At 52.3% G+C, this 12,500-nt stretch overlaps 1 protein-coding gene across 1 annotated transcript in view; it reads left to right on the forward strand.

The window, feature by feature from the left end:
• Window positions 1-12,500, forward strand: part of LOC310854045 (kalirin-like) — a 70,584-nt gene that overhangs the window by 3,613 nt on the left and 54,471 nt on the right. Inside the window, exons 3-10 of the mRNA XM_083758523.1 lie at window positions 213-436; window positions 924-1,263; window positions 3,522-3,644; window positions 4,338-4,529; window positions 5,916-6,047; window positions 7,876-8,022; window positions 11,161-11,253; window positions 12,474-12,500. The exon at window positions 12,474-12,500 is cut by the window's right edge and continues 96 nt beyond it. Coding sequence (XP_083614649.1) covers window positions 213-436; window positions 924-1,263; window positions 3,522-3,644; window positions 4,338-4,529; window positions 5,916-6,047; window positions 7,876-8,022; window positions 11,161-11,253; window positions 12,474-12,500 — 1,278 coding nt within the window. The remainder of the gene's footprint in view (window positions 1-212; window positions 437-923; window positions 1,264-3,521; window positions 3,645-4,337; window positions 4,530-5,915; window positions 6,048-7,875; window positions 8,023-11,160; window positions 11,254-12,473) is intronic.

The following is a 12,500-nucleotide window of genomic DNA, read 5'->3' on the forward strand; positions in this document are numbered from 1 at the left end:
CATTGGGAACGAACGTTTATGGTTCGGAACCAACTCATTTTCAGTGGAAACACTCTGAACTGGTTCAATATTTGGCGGGAAGAAAGAACCGAACCGGTTCAACCCCGGTGGAAAAGGGGCCAGAGTGCGGGTGTATTCTATTGCTTTCAATAAAGCAGTTTTAAAAATCTAAATGTCTCTCTCTCTCTCTCTCTCTCTCTCTCTCTCTCCAGACCAGTCTGGTGTCAGTGGAGGGTCTGTCCAAGCTGGTGGATCCGTCTCAGCTGACCTCTGACCTGGGCGGCTCTCTGGAGTACGACCATGTGGAGTGGACCGAGCTCCGCCTGGGCCTGGAGGAGTTCTCGGGGGCGGCGGCTCAGCTGCTGGCCCAGCTGGAGCAGCTGGAGGCTGGCCTGGCCCGGCTACCTGAGCCCCAGGACGTGGACAAGGCCCGCAAGTAAGACACTCTAAATCACAGGTTTATATCATATCAAGGTCCATGGTGTTACATTTAGCCTCTCAGTCCCAACACTTACAATATTTTGTTGTCGTTGGATAGGATTTTATCCACAATTCCGTGCTGTATTGACGCTGGTACCATATAGGAGAGATATCAGGCAAACGTTGATGAAAATAACAATTATTCTACATTCTCTAATAATTGTGTATAGACTTCAAATTAAGTAGTGCAGAGGTTTTAGCATAATTTAACTCTTGAGACGCTCTCTGAAGTTAAAGATCTTCCAAGGGTCCATTTGGTTACCAAATCTCCCTCATTTATCTGGGGGACCACCTGGTGGTCCCCGGACCACTGGTTGAAGAGCACTGGTCTGAAACATCACAGAATAAAAATGAGTATAAGAGATCACTTTTGTGTCTACCAAGGGTATCATAGTTGAAATAACTATATTAACGAATGAAACAATGAAACCGTCATGTTCCAGACTGTTGGAGGAGCACAGTCGGCTGCGCTCCACCGTTGCCACGGCGCCCGTCGACGCCCTGGACAGGGAGGGGCGGAGCCTGATGCAGCGCATGCGCCTCGGCCCCGCCCACAGTGCAGCCGGCGACGCCCCTGGCGACAGCAGCGGCGGCGGCGGCGGTAACCACGGCAACAGCTGGTTGTCGGGGGTAAACGACTTCCAGAGCTCCGCCCCCAGGGTGCTGTCGCTGCTGGAGCGGCTTCAGACGGCGAGGACACACCTCCTCCAGACCTGGACCAATCACAAGATGCACCTGGACGAAGCTCTCCAGCTGCACCTGTTTGAGCAGGATGCTGCCAAGGTCATTAACCACACCCGAATTAACATAACCACACCCTAATTAACATAACCGATATCTAATAGTTTAATGACTTTATAAAACTAGACCTGCACGTGCCCGTCGCAGTCGGCCACCGGCCTACTTGGGAACCTAATGATATACGTTGTCATAGCACCCGTTTTAACTGTCAGCCGGTGTCCCACATGGAGATCTGTGTATGTGCCTGTGTGTGTGTGTGTGTGTGTGTGTGTGTGTGTGTGTGTGTGTGTGTGTGTGTGTGTGAAGACTGCAACCTGAAAAGTGTCCTTGGCAATCAATTCGGCACACTCGCAGAGCCTGATTGGTTGAGCCTCAATTGGCTGAGGCAGAGGCTGGAAATTGCACAGGTGAAAGGAGTTGGCCTCATTAGGCCCACCGGCAGAGCCTGGCCCAGGTGAAAGGAGTTGGCCTCATTAGGCCCACTGGCAGAGAGCCTGGCCCAGGTGAAAGGAGTTGGCCTCATTAGGCCCACTGGCAGAGAGCCTGGCCCAGGTGAAAGGAGTTGGCCTCATTAGGCCCACTGGCAGAGCCTGACCAGAGCCTTTTGTGGTGGTTCTGGAGAACCGTGGGTCCGACCGACTCGATACCGGGCACTGCACTCCCTGCGGGGGTGTGGAACGCGCGTGTCCAATGTGAAGTCTGTGGGTCAAACGGTTCTCGAGTTACGTGCATTACAACCGTACACACACGTACGCACGCACGCACGCAGAGACGTGCCGCATTTATAGTAGAATGATTTGTACGGGGCAGTTCCGAATTTCAGCTACCTGTCCTGTAGGTGTTCTTTTAGAGCGGTTTTGAAAGAGAGTAGGGATTACAATTAAGGCATTTTACAGGAACTCTTAATTAATCAAGACTTACAGTAAGCAAGAACAACAACACATGGTAATTGTAAAGCGACTACATGAGAAAATAATCTTAAAGTCGCTGAGAGGCGATGGGATGGGCCAGGTTGTCAGACGCGCTCTGCTCCGCATACAAAAGGAATTCGCTGGATCCAAAACAATGCGTTTAAGGGGTTTATTAAAGCAATATGAATGACTCAAAGGGTGCTCAAACATAAATCAAAGTAATCACAGCGATCAACGTAAATAAAGTAAAGCAAAATAAAGCGGTCAACAAAAAGGTACGGCGTCCCACACACCCCCCCTCTCTCTCACTGTGTGTCAGCCAGGTGAACAGGCCACCTTCTTGAGTGAACCCGTCAATCAATCACATTAACACCAGTGACAGCCCATTCATTTCATTGACCAAAATATTACAAGAATCCAATTCATGGCTCCTACAGTAATAGATCAGACACATAGAGATAGTCATCTAGGATCATAAGCAAGAAAGTTACATAAGTTGAGCCTTTGCGTACGCCTGTAAGGTCGTCGAGGCTAGGGTAAGCGCTACGTCAAGTGCTACGGGCTAAGATGGAGTCTGAAGAGGTGGGTTTTCACTAACTTCTGTTGTGTGTGTGTGTGTGTGTGTGTGTGTGTGTGTGTGTGTGTGTGTGTGTGTGTGTGTGTGTGTGTGTGTGTGTGTGTGTGTGTGTGTGTGTGTGTGTGTGTGTGTGTGTGTGTGTGTGTGTGTGTGTGTGTGTGTGTGTGTGTGTGTGTGTGCACACTCAGAATGGCAGTGTGAACGTTGACAGCCTGATTCACAGTTCACACTTCTTTATGGCTGAGGTGGATAACTCTCTCTCTTTCTCTCTCTCTCTCTCTCTCTCTCTCTCTCTCTCTCTCTCTATCTATGTCTCTCTACCAGATGACAGGGTGGATAAGTATCTCTCTGTGTGTGTATGTCTATGTCTCTCTACCAGAGGATAACTGGTGGATAACTCTCTCTCTCTCTCTCTCTCTCTCTCTCTATCTATGTCTCTCTACCAGATGAAAGAGTGGATAAGTATCTGTCTGTGTGTGTATGTCTATGTCTCTCTACCAGATGACAGGGTGGATAACTCTCTCTCTCTCTCTGTATCTATGTCTCTCTACCAGATGACAGAGTGTATAAGTATCTCTCTGTGTGTGTATGTCTATGTCTCTCTACCAGATGACAGGGTGGATAACTCTCTCTCTCTCTCTCTCTCTCTCTCTGTGTATCTATGTCTCTCTACCAGATGACAGGGTGGATAACTCTCTCTCTCTCTCTCTCTCTCTGTGTATCTATGTCTCTCTACCAGATGACAGGGTGGATAACTCTCTCTCTCTCTCTCTCTCTCTCTCTCTCTCTGTGTATCTATGTCTCTCTACCAGATGACAGGGTGGATCTCTCACAGCAGAGAGTTGTTCTTACAGAGTGTGTCTGAGGTCGGCCTGAACCACCAGCACTCCCTGGAGCTCCAACGAGACCACGCCCACTTCACTGCCAACTGCATGGTATGACCTTTAACCCGTTCTGACCTGAGATCAGATTCCAAAGATGTCTCCTACATCCTGACAGTTTTCCATTCTGACCTGAGATCAGATTCTAAAGATGTCTGTTTGAAAATGATAGTTTTCTGAAAAAGCTATGTTTCTATGTCAGTTGTTCTTCGATTTTTCAAAAAATAGCAGACCTACAAGCTCGTAGCGCGCCACTCGGTGGCGCGCTACGAGCTTGTAGATCTGCTATTTTTCAATAGCTAAAGCATAGCAAATAACGCTAACACCAAAAGGGGTTCCGGTTAAACTTACACACCACTTGGCACTTTTCAACTTATCTTCATTATAAGTGGTCCTCACTAATGTTCATGATAAAATGCCACAATCTTTTCTCCCTACTCAGTCTGTTTTCCATAAGACGGCATTCGGTAGTTCACTAGTGACATCATCGTTATAGGCAGATTCTTTGACATCGATGACATCACTGGTGGACGTGTTTCTGAATCTTGTTTGGTATTCTGTCATGAACATTAATTAGTCAGCGCCAATTATATGAAGGTGGCGATAAAAACATTTATATGAAATGTTTTCAAATGTTGACATCCTCACAAGTCAAACCCGTGTGTGTGTGTATGTGTGTGTATGTGTGTGTGCATGTGTGTGTGTGTGTGTGTGTGCGTGCGTGTGTGCGTGCGTGCGTGTGCTCAGAACGGCAGTGTGAACGTTGACAGCGTGGTTGCCGTGGCAGCCAGGCTGGGGGAGGCGGGGCATTACGGGGCGGAGCGCATCGCGGCCGTGTCGTCACGGTTACAGGACGACTGGAAGGTCTTGACCTCTGACCTGGAGGAGAGGAGCAACACCCTCGCCATGGCGACGGCCTTCCACCAGGGGGCGGAACAGGTGATTGGTTCAGAAGCAGTGGTGGAAAAAGTACTCAATTGTTTTCATAGTTAAAAGGGTAAGACCACTTTTTTAGAGGCTTGGGTTGTTTTCTTACCTTATTATGGGCAAACTATTCCATTGCATGAGTTATTTCGCTCCGTTGTGTTGTTTATTAGCAATTTAAAGGTATATTCAGTGATTTCACTCAAAAAACCTTAGGTTTCGTTTTTGGCTGTGGGACCCAGCCTTTCGTCCAATCAGGATAGAGAGTCAAAAACGAAACCTAAGGTTTTTTGACCCCCAGGGGTTAACTGGGGACAGGGAGGAACTCCTTATATGGCCAGCACACTCTATAGTAGAGAGGATTATCACAACAAAACAAAAAAATAAGTGATATTTGAATTAAGTGAAATCACTGAATATACCGTTAAGAAATAAAAATAGTCGCTCATTGACTTCCATTGTAACGGGGAAACCGCTCTCTAAGTCACTCTTTTAGCACATAAACCAACGCAACAAAAGCTGATTCTGACAGTTTATGACACCAGGTTTTATTGTCGTCTTTTAAGATTAATAAAGTTACTATTTTAGTCGGAGATAGACTGAAGCAGTGCTACGGCGTTCCCAACTCTCGCGGGCCGTCTTGCGAGGTTACGTTTGTAAACAGAAGTCTCCACGCTGTTTGAGATGCACCCTCGCATATGAGCAATCCCAGACACAGACACTTTACACACTCCTTCTAAAGTGTCTTCTAAAGTGTCTCCCTCAAACACGTCCATTGTGTATGTTTTTAGTGACGAGCGGACGAGATCAAATCCATTTGTTTACATCCCCGTCGTTTCCAATAAGGAAGTGGTCTACAGTTTTGGTCCAATCAGATCGTTTTGTTACAGCAGTGATTCGGTCGGCGTATAGGCATATCTACCGGATCTTCTTTCTACACAAATTAGTCAAAACAAGACAAAGTTGACATTGACAATAAGGTAAGAAATCAACCCAAACCTCTAAAAAAGTGGGGTTTTTTGGCGGCTTTCGCCTTTATTTTTATTTATTTTTTATAGAGGGACAGACAGTAGGCTGACAGGAAATGGGGCAGAGAGATATGGGGGAGTGACATGCAGTGAAGGCCGTCGGTATCGGGAGTCGAACCCGCGGCACACTGCCAGACTGGATTACCAGCCAAGGCGCCTGGACCGCTGAGCCATGGCCCAGGCCGTTTTCATAGAATTCTAAAGGAGAGGGTGGACATTTGCCAACCAAATTTTGGTTGGCAAATGCGGAAGTGCAAACGAGCGCTCAATGTTAACCCATTTAACCCTGTCTGTCTGTCTGTCTGTCTGTCTGTCTGTCTGTCTGTCTGTCTGTCTGTCTGTCTGTCTGTCTGTCTGTCTGTCTCTCCATCAGTTCTTGTCTAAGGTTCATGGCTGGGTCCAGGTGTGTGAGGACAGCGCGTTGCCTTCAGAAACATCAGAGCTGGAGGCGGAGAGCCAGAAGCACCAGGAGCTGTATGAGGAGATCTCATCTGCATACACACAGGTTTATGTTGAACCCATTCTGACCTGAGATCAGCTGTATGAGGAGATCTCATCTGCATACACACAGGTTTATGTTGAACCCATTCTGACCTGAGATCAGCTGTATGAGGAGATCTCATCTGCGTACACACAGGTTTATGTTGAACCCATTCTGACCTGAGATCAGCTGTATGAGGAGATCTCATCTGCATACACACAGGTTTATGTTGAAGCCATTCTGACCTGAGATCAGCTGTATGAGGAGATCTCATCTGCGTACACACAGGTTTATGTTGAACCCATTCTGACCTGAGATCAGCTGTATGAGGAGATCTCATCTGCGTACACACAGGTTTATGTTGAACCCATTCTGACCTGAGATCAGCTGTATGAGGAGATCTCATCTGCGTACACACAGGTTTATGTTGAACCCATTCTGACCTGAGATCAGCTGTATGAGGAGATCTCATCTGCGTACACACAGGTTTATGTTGAAGCCATTCTGACCTGAGATCAGCTGTATGAGGAGATCTCATCTGCATACACACAGGTTCATGTTGAACCCATTCTGACCTGAGATCAGCTGTATGAGGAGATCTCATCTGCGTACACACGGGTTTATGTTGAACCCATTCTGACCTGAGATCAGCTGTATGAGGAGATCTCATCTGCATACACACGGGTTTATGTTGAACCCATTCTGACCTGAGATCAGCTGTATGAGGAGGTCTCATCTGCATACACACGGGTTTATGTTGAACCCATTCTGACCTGAGATCAGCTGTATGAGGAGATCTCATCTGCGTACACACAGGTTTATGTTGAACCCATTCTGACCTGAGATCAGCTGTATGAGGAGATCTCATCTGCGTACACACAGGTTTATGTTGAACCCATTCTGACCTGAGATCAGCTGTATGAGGAGATCTCATCTGCGTACACACAGGTTTATGTTGAACCCATTCTGACCTGAGATCAGCTGTATGAGGAGATCTCATCTGCATGTACACACAGGTTTATGTTGAAGCCATTCTGACCTGAGATCAGATTCTAAAAATATCAGTTTTCTGAAAAAGCTATGTTTCTATGTCAGTCCTACAAGCTCATAGTGCGCCACTCGGTGGCGCGCTATGAGCTTGTAGATCTGCTGTTTTTCAATAGCTAAAGCATAACATGATGCTAACACCAAAAGGGGTTCCCGCCCCAAAATGGGTTATTATATCTACTAGAGCGCTGTCCGTGGGGAAGGCCTACATGGAGCGATGCAAGTTGTAAATGCATACAGAGTACATGCACCCCCTGTGGGCGTGTGGAGGCCTTTTTTGGGGCGCTTATGGACAACCGCTGGTCCGATAGTCTCGACACCGGCCACTGCACCCCCTGCGTTGCCCGTGGGGCCTCTACAGCGGTGCCCGTTGGGCACTGGCCTACTTGGAACGATGCAAGTTGGAAATTAATTCCCCCCCCCCCACCCATATATTATGTCTGTCTCCCTTTCATGCCCATATATGGATGGTTCTTTGTAAGGCATGCCCACGTGTCACATTTGAAGTCGGTGGGGCGAACGGTTCTCGAGTTACGTGGATTACACACACACACACACACACACACACATACTGTACATACAGAGACTTGGCGCATTTGTAGATATATGAGGACATCTGATCTGCATATGTGTCGACACGCTATGAGCTTGATCGGCTATTTTTGGAGTTTAAATCATTGTCTCTCTGTCTGTCTCTGTCTGTCCGCGCGCGTGTGTGTGTGTGCGCGTGTGTGTGTGTGTGTGTGTGTGTGTGTGCGTGTGCGTGTGCGTGTGCGTGTGCGTGTGCGTGTGCGTGTGCGTCTAGGTCAGTGAGAGCGGTAAGGCGTTGCTAGACGTCCTTCAGCGTTGCCCGGCATCCAGCGACCCCGCCGCCGACGCCACCTTGGCGCTGGCGCCCGACTTCACCCCCGCCTCGCACGGCATCATGGGAGTTCTGCACGAGGTCATGGAGGTGAGATGCTCGCGTCCGATTGGCTAATATAACTCCTATATTCTGCACTAGGCCCTCCAATGCCCAGCTTTGTGGGTTTGTGTGTACCCCATAGCAATGATTTGATTGGCTGAGCAATGTTTGTACCCCATAATGATGATTTGATTGGCTGAGCAATGTGTGTACCCCATATAGCGATGATTTGATTGGCTGAGCACGGTACTATAGTGGCCTATAGAGCTTCGCAGTCCCGCCCCCCTACCAGGGCCCAGTCCCGCCCCCTACCAGGGCCCAGTCCCGCCCCCTACCAGGGCCCAGTCCCGCCCCCTACCAGGGCCCAGTCCCGCCCCCCTACCAGGGCCCAGTCCCGCCCCCTGCCAGGGCCCAGTCCCGCCCCCCTACCAGGGCCCAGTCCCGCCCCCTACCAGGGCCCAGTCCCGCCCCCCCTACCAGGGCCCAGTCCCGCCCCCTACCAGGGCCCAGTCCCGCCCCCCTACCAGGGCCCAGTCCCGCCCCCTGCCAGGGCCCAGTCCCGCCCCCCTACCAGGGCCCAGTCCCGCCCCCCTACCAGGGCCCAGTCCCGCCCCCTACCAGGGCCCAGTCCCGCCCCCCTACCAGGGCCCAGTCCCGCCCCCCTACCAGGGCCCAGTCCCGCCCCCTGCCAGGGCCCAGTCCCGCCCCCCTACCAGGACCCAGTCCCGCCCCCCTACCAGGACCCAGTCCCGCCCCCTACCAGGGCCCAGTCCCGCCCCCCTACCAGGGCCCAGTCCCGCCCCCCTACCAGGGCCCAGTCCCGCCCCCTGCCAGGGCCCAGTCCCGTCCCCCTACCAGGGCCCAGTCCCGCCCCCTGCCAGGGCCCAGTCCCGCCCCCCTACCAGGGCCCAGTCCCGCCCCCCTACCAGGGCCCAGTCCCGCCCCCTACCAGGACCCAGTCCCGCCCCCTACCAGGGCCCAGTCCCGCCCCCTGCCAGGGCCCAGTCCCGCCCCCCTACCAGGGCCCAGTCCCGCCCCCCTACCAGGGCCCAGTCCCGCCCCCTACCAGGGCCCAGTCCCGCCCCCTGCCAGGGCCCAGTCCCGCCCCCCTACCAGGACCCAGTCCCGCCCCCCTACCAGGACCCAGTCCCGCCCCCTACCAGGGCCCAGTCCCGCCCCCCTACCAGGGCCCAGTCCCGCCCCCCTACCAGGGCCCAGTCCCGCCCCCTGCCAGGGCCCAGTCCCGTCCCCCTACCAGGACCCAGTCCCGCCCCCTACCAGGGCCCAGTCCCGCCCCCCTACCAGGGCCCAGTCCCGCCCCCCTACCAGGGCCCAGTCCCGCCCCCTGCCAGGGCCCAGTCCCGCCCCCCTACCAGGGCCCAGTCCCGCCCCCATACCAGGGCCCAGTCCCGCCCCCCCTACCAGGGACCCAGTCCCGCCCCCTACCAGGGCCCAGTCCCGCCCCCTACCAGGACCCAGTCCCGCCCCCTGCCAGGGCCCAGTCCCGTCCCCCTACCAGGACCCAGTCCCGCCCCCTACCAGGGCCCAGTCCCGCCCCCTACCAGGGCCCAGTCCCGCCCCCCTACCAGGACCCAGTCCCGCCCCCTGCCAGGGCCCAGTCCCGTCCCCCTACCAGGACCCAGTCCCGCCCCCTACCAGGGCCCAGTCCCGCCCCCTACCAGGGCCCAGTCCCGCCCCCTACCAGGACCCAGTCCCGCCCCCTGCCAGGGCCCAGTCCCGTCCCCCTACCAGGACCCAGTCCCGCCCCCTACCAGGGCCCAGTCCCGCCCCCTACCAGGGCCCAGTCCCGCCCCCCTACCAGGGCCCAGTCCCGCCCCCCTACCAGGGCCCAGTCCCGCCCCCCTACCAGGGCCCAGTCCCGCCCCCTGCCAGGGCCCAGTCCCGCCCCCCTACCAGGACCCAGTCCCGCCCCCCTACCAGGACCCAGTCCCGCCCCCTACCAGGGCCCAGTCCCGCCCCCCTACCAGGGCCCAGTCCCGCCCCCCTACCAGGGCCCAGTCCCGCCCCCCTACCAGGGCCCAGTCCCGCCCCCCTACCAGGGACCCAGTCCCGCCCCCTACCAGGGCCCAGTCCCGCCCCCTACCAGGACCCAGTCCCGCCCCCTGCCAGGACCCAGTCCCGCCCCCCTACCAGGCCCCAGTCCCGCCCCTACCAGGGCCCAGGAAATGATTCTGCGTTCATTTTCCTCATAGACGTTTCAAAAAGTATTTATTTAAAGACCTTTTAAGCCGCGGACAAAGCCAACTCTTGTCGTGACAAATCATGACAACAAACACAATATTTCGGGGCGAACAAATAATCAGAATGAAGAAAGAAAACGGCAGGTTACAACACTTGTTTGTTGTTTTTCTTCTTTGCAATTATTTTTTTGGTCCAAACAACTGTTTGTTGTCATGATTTGTCACGACTCGTACGACGCTTAAAAGGTCTTTAAGGGCGCGTTCGGAAATGCGCCCTGAACGCACTGGTGTGCTCTCTTGTCGTTCGTTTATTCAGTGCACTCAGTGCGTTGTCGTTCGAAAATCCAGTGCGCTGCGCACCGGGTGTGCCGAGTGCACGCACTGAGCAACCCTACCCTGAGGGTAGGGTTGCTCAGTGTGAATGGTGTGTTGTAACTGGTCGTTCGTAAATAAGGCACACTGAACGCACTCTGTGACGTCACCGCCCACCACACTCAACAAACTGACCACATTCCCGGTGCGCATAGCCGAACGCGCCCTAAATAAATACTTTTTGAAATGTCTATGGGAAAAATGCATTGGGAATTATTTCCTGGGCCTGGCGTCGTCATGGGTGGGTTGAGAAATCTAACTTAATGCAAGTGGATGGGAGGAGAAATCCACCTTAATGCAAGTGGATGGGAGGAGAAATCCACCTTAATACAAGTGGATGGGAGGAGAAATCCACCTTAATACAAGTGGATGGGAGGAGAAATCCACCTTAATGCAAGTGGATGGGAGGAGAAATCCACCTTAATGCAAGTGGATGGGAGGAGAAATCCACCTTAATGCAAGTGGATGGAGGAGAAATCCGGTGCCGTCTCTATTAATATATACTCTAAGGTGTGTGTACCGTATGGAATTGAGGGTAAAAAGTGAGGACATAAAAGTGTGATGATGTGTATGTGATGATGATGTCATGATGTCATGATGACTGTGTTGTCAGGGTCACCATGAGGTCGAAGGGGTGTGGCAACACCGCAAGCTCCGCCTCCACCAGCGCCTCCAGCTGTGTGTGTTTCAGCAGGATGTCCGACAGGCACGCACATGCACACACACACGCACACGCGCACGCACGCACGCACGCACGCACGCACACACACACACACACACACACACACACACACACACCCTCACACGCATGCATGTACACACACACACACACACACACACACACACACACACACTAGGCATTCATCATAACATGATCTGCCACAAATGTAGTGAATCGTTGTCGTTTTAATAATGTGCATTAATGTTACTTAGATATGGCATGTTGTTTTAGACAGATGCTAGCTTCATTGATGACCTGCTATGCTATAGTTCCATAATGTACATAATGTTGTTTAGATAGCATGTTGTTTAGCCCAAGTCTTGCTAAAGGGACAACTACAGATTTCCATTCAGAGGGAAGCCATAGTGCACTAACTACGTTTTGGAACACACCAACTGTATCCCAAAGGTCAAATTGGCCTTCATGATTTGGAGAGGTAAACGATTACCTCAAGAACATATTTACAATTAGTGTTCAAAGTAAAAAAATATGTAGGACGACCGTCGAGCCGATTCTACTCTATGGCTCCGAGACATGGACACTTTCAAAGAAACTAGAAAAACGGCTGGATGGCACTTAACACTTCTAATGAGAGCGCAAAATCTGTCTCAGAAGAGCCACCCATCGACTTCTCTATTATGCGGCAACCTTCCCCGTTTCTCTTCACTAGTCCGATCCAGAAGAACACAGTTTTCCGGCCACTGCTACAGAGCTGACAATGTATCTTCCCTTCTCCTCTGGAGTCCTGCCTCAAAGCAGACCAGAGGTAGAAAACTGTCGTTCCCTGATATCATCGGGCTAGGGACACATGCATCAGTAAGCAGGAACTGGGGATGGCAATGAAACACACACATAGAAACACACACACCCCCAGGCACACACACACACACAAACACGCACGCACGCACGCACGCAGGAACTGGGGATGGCAATGAAGGACCGGGAAGTCTGGCATGGCACTGAGGAATTCATGATCTCGACGGCGGTCGAAAAATGATGATGACAATTATTGTAATATTCACTTTATTGGCAGATATATCTCCTCCGTAGTTAGTTACAGCACTGTGGCTTTAGTTTGTAGGGCAGAGTGGACTCGGAAACATTTTCTCAGAAGTCCTGGAACCCCACATGACGTGTGTGTGTGTGTGTGTGTGTGTGTGTGTGTGTGTGTGTGTGTGTGTGTGTGCGTGTGTGTGTGTGTGTAGGTGCTGGACTGGGTGGAGCAGCATGGA

This window comes from Protomyctophum parallelum, assembly GCF_964188405.1.
Source record: "Protomyctophum parallelum genome assembly, chromosome: 23".
NCBI classification, from domain to species: domain Eukaryota; kingdom Metazoa; phylum Chordata; class Actinopteri; order Myctophiformes; family Myctophidae; genus Protomyctophum; species Protomyctophum parallelum.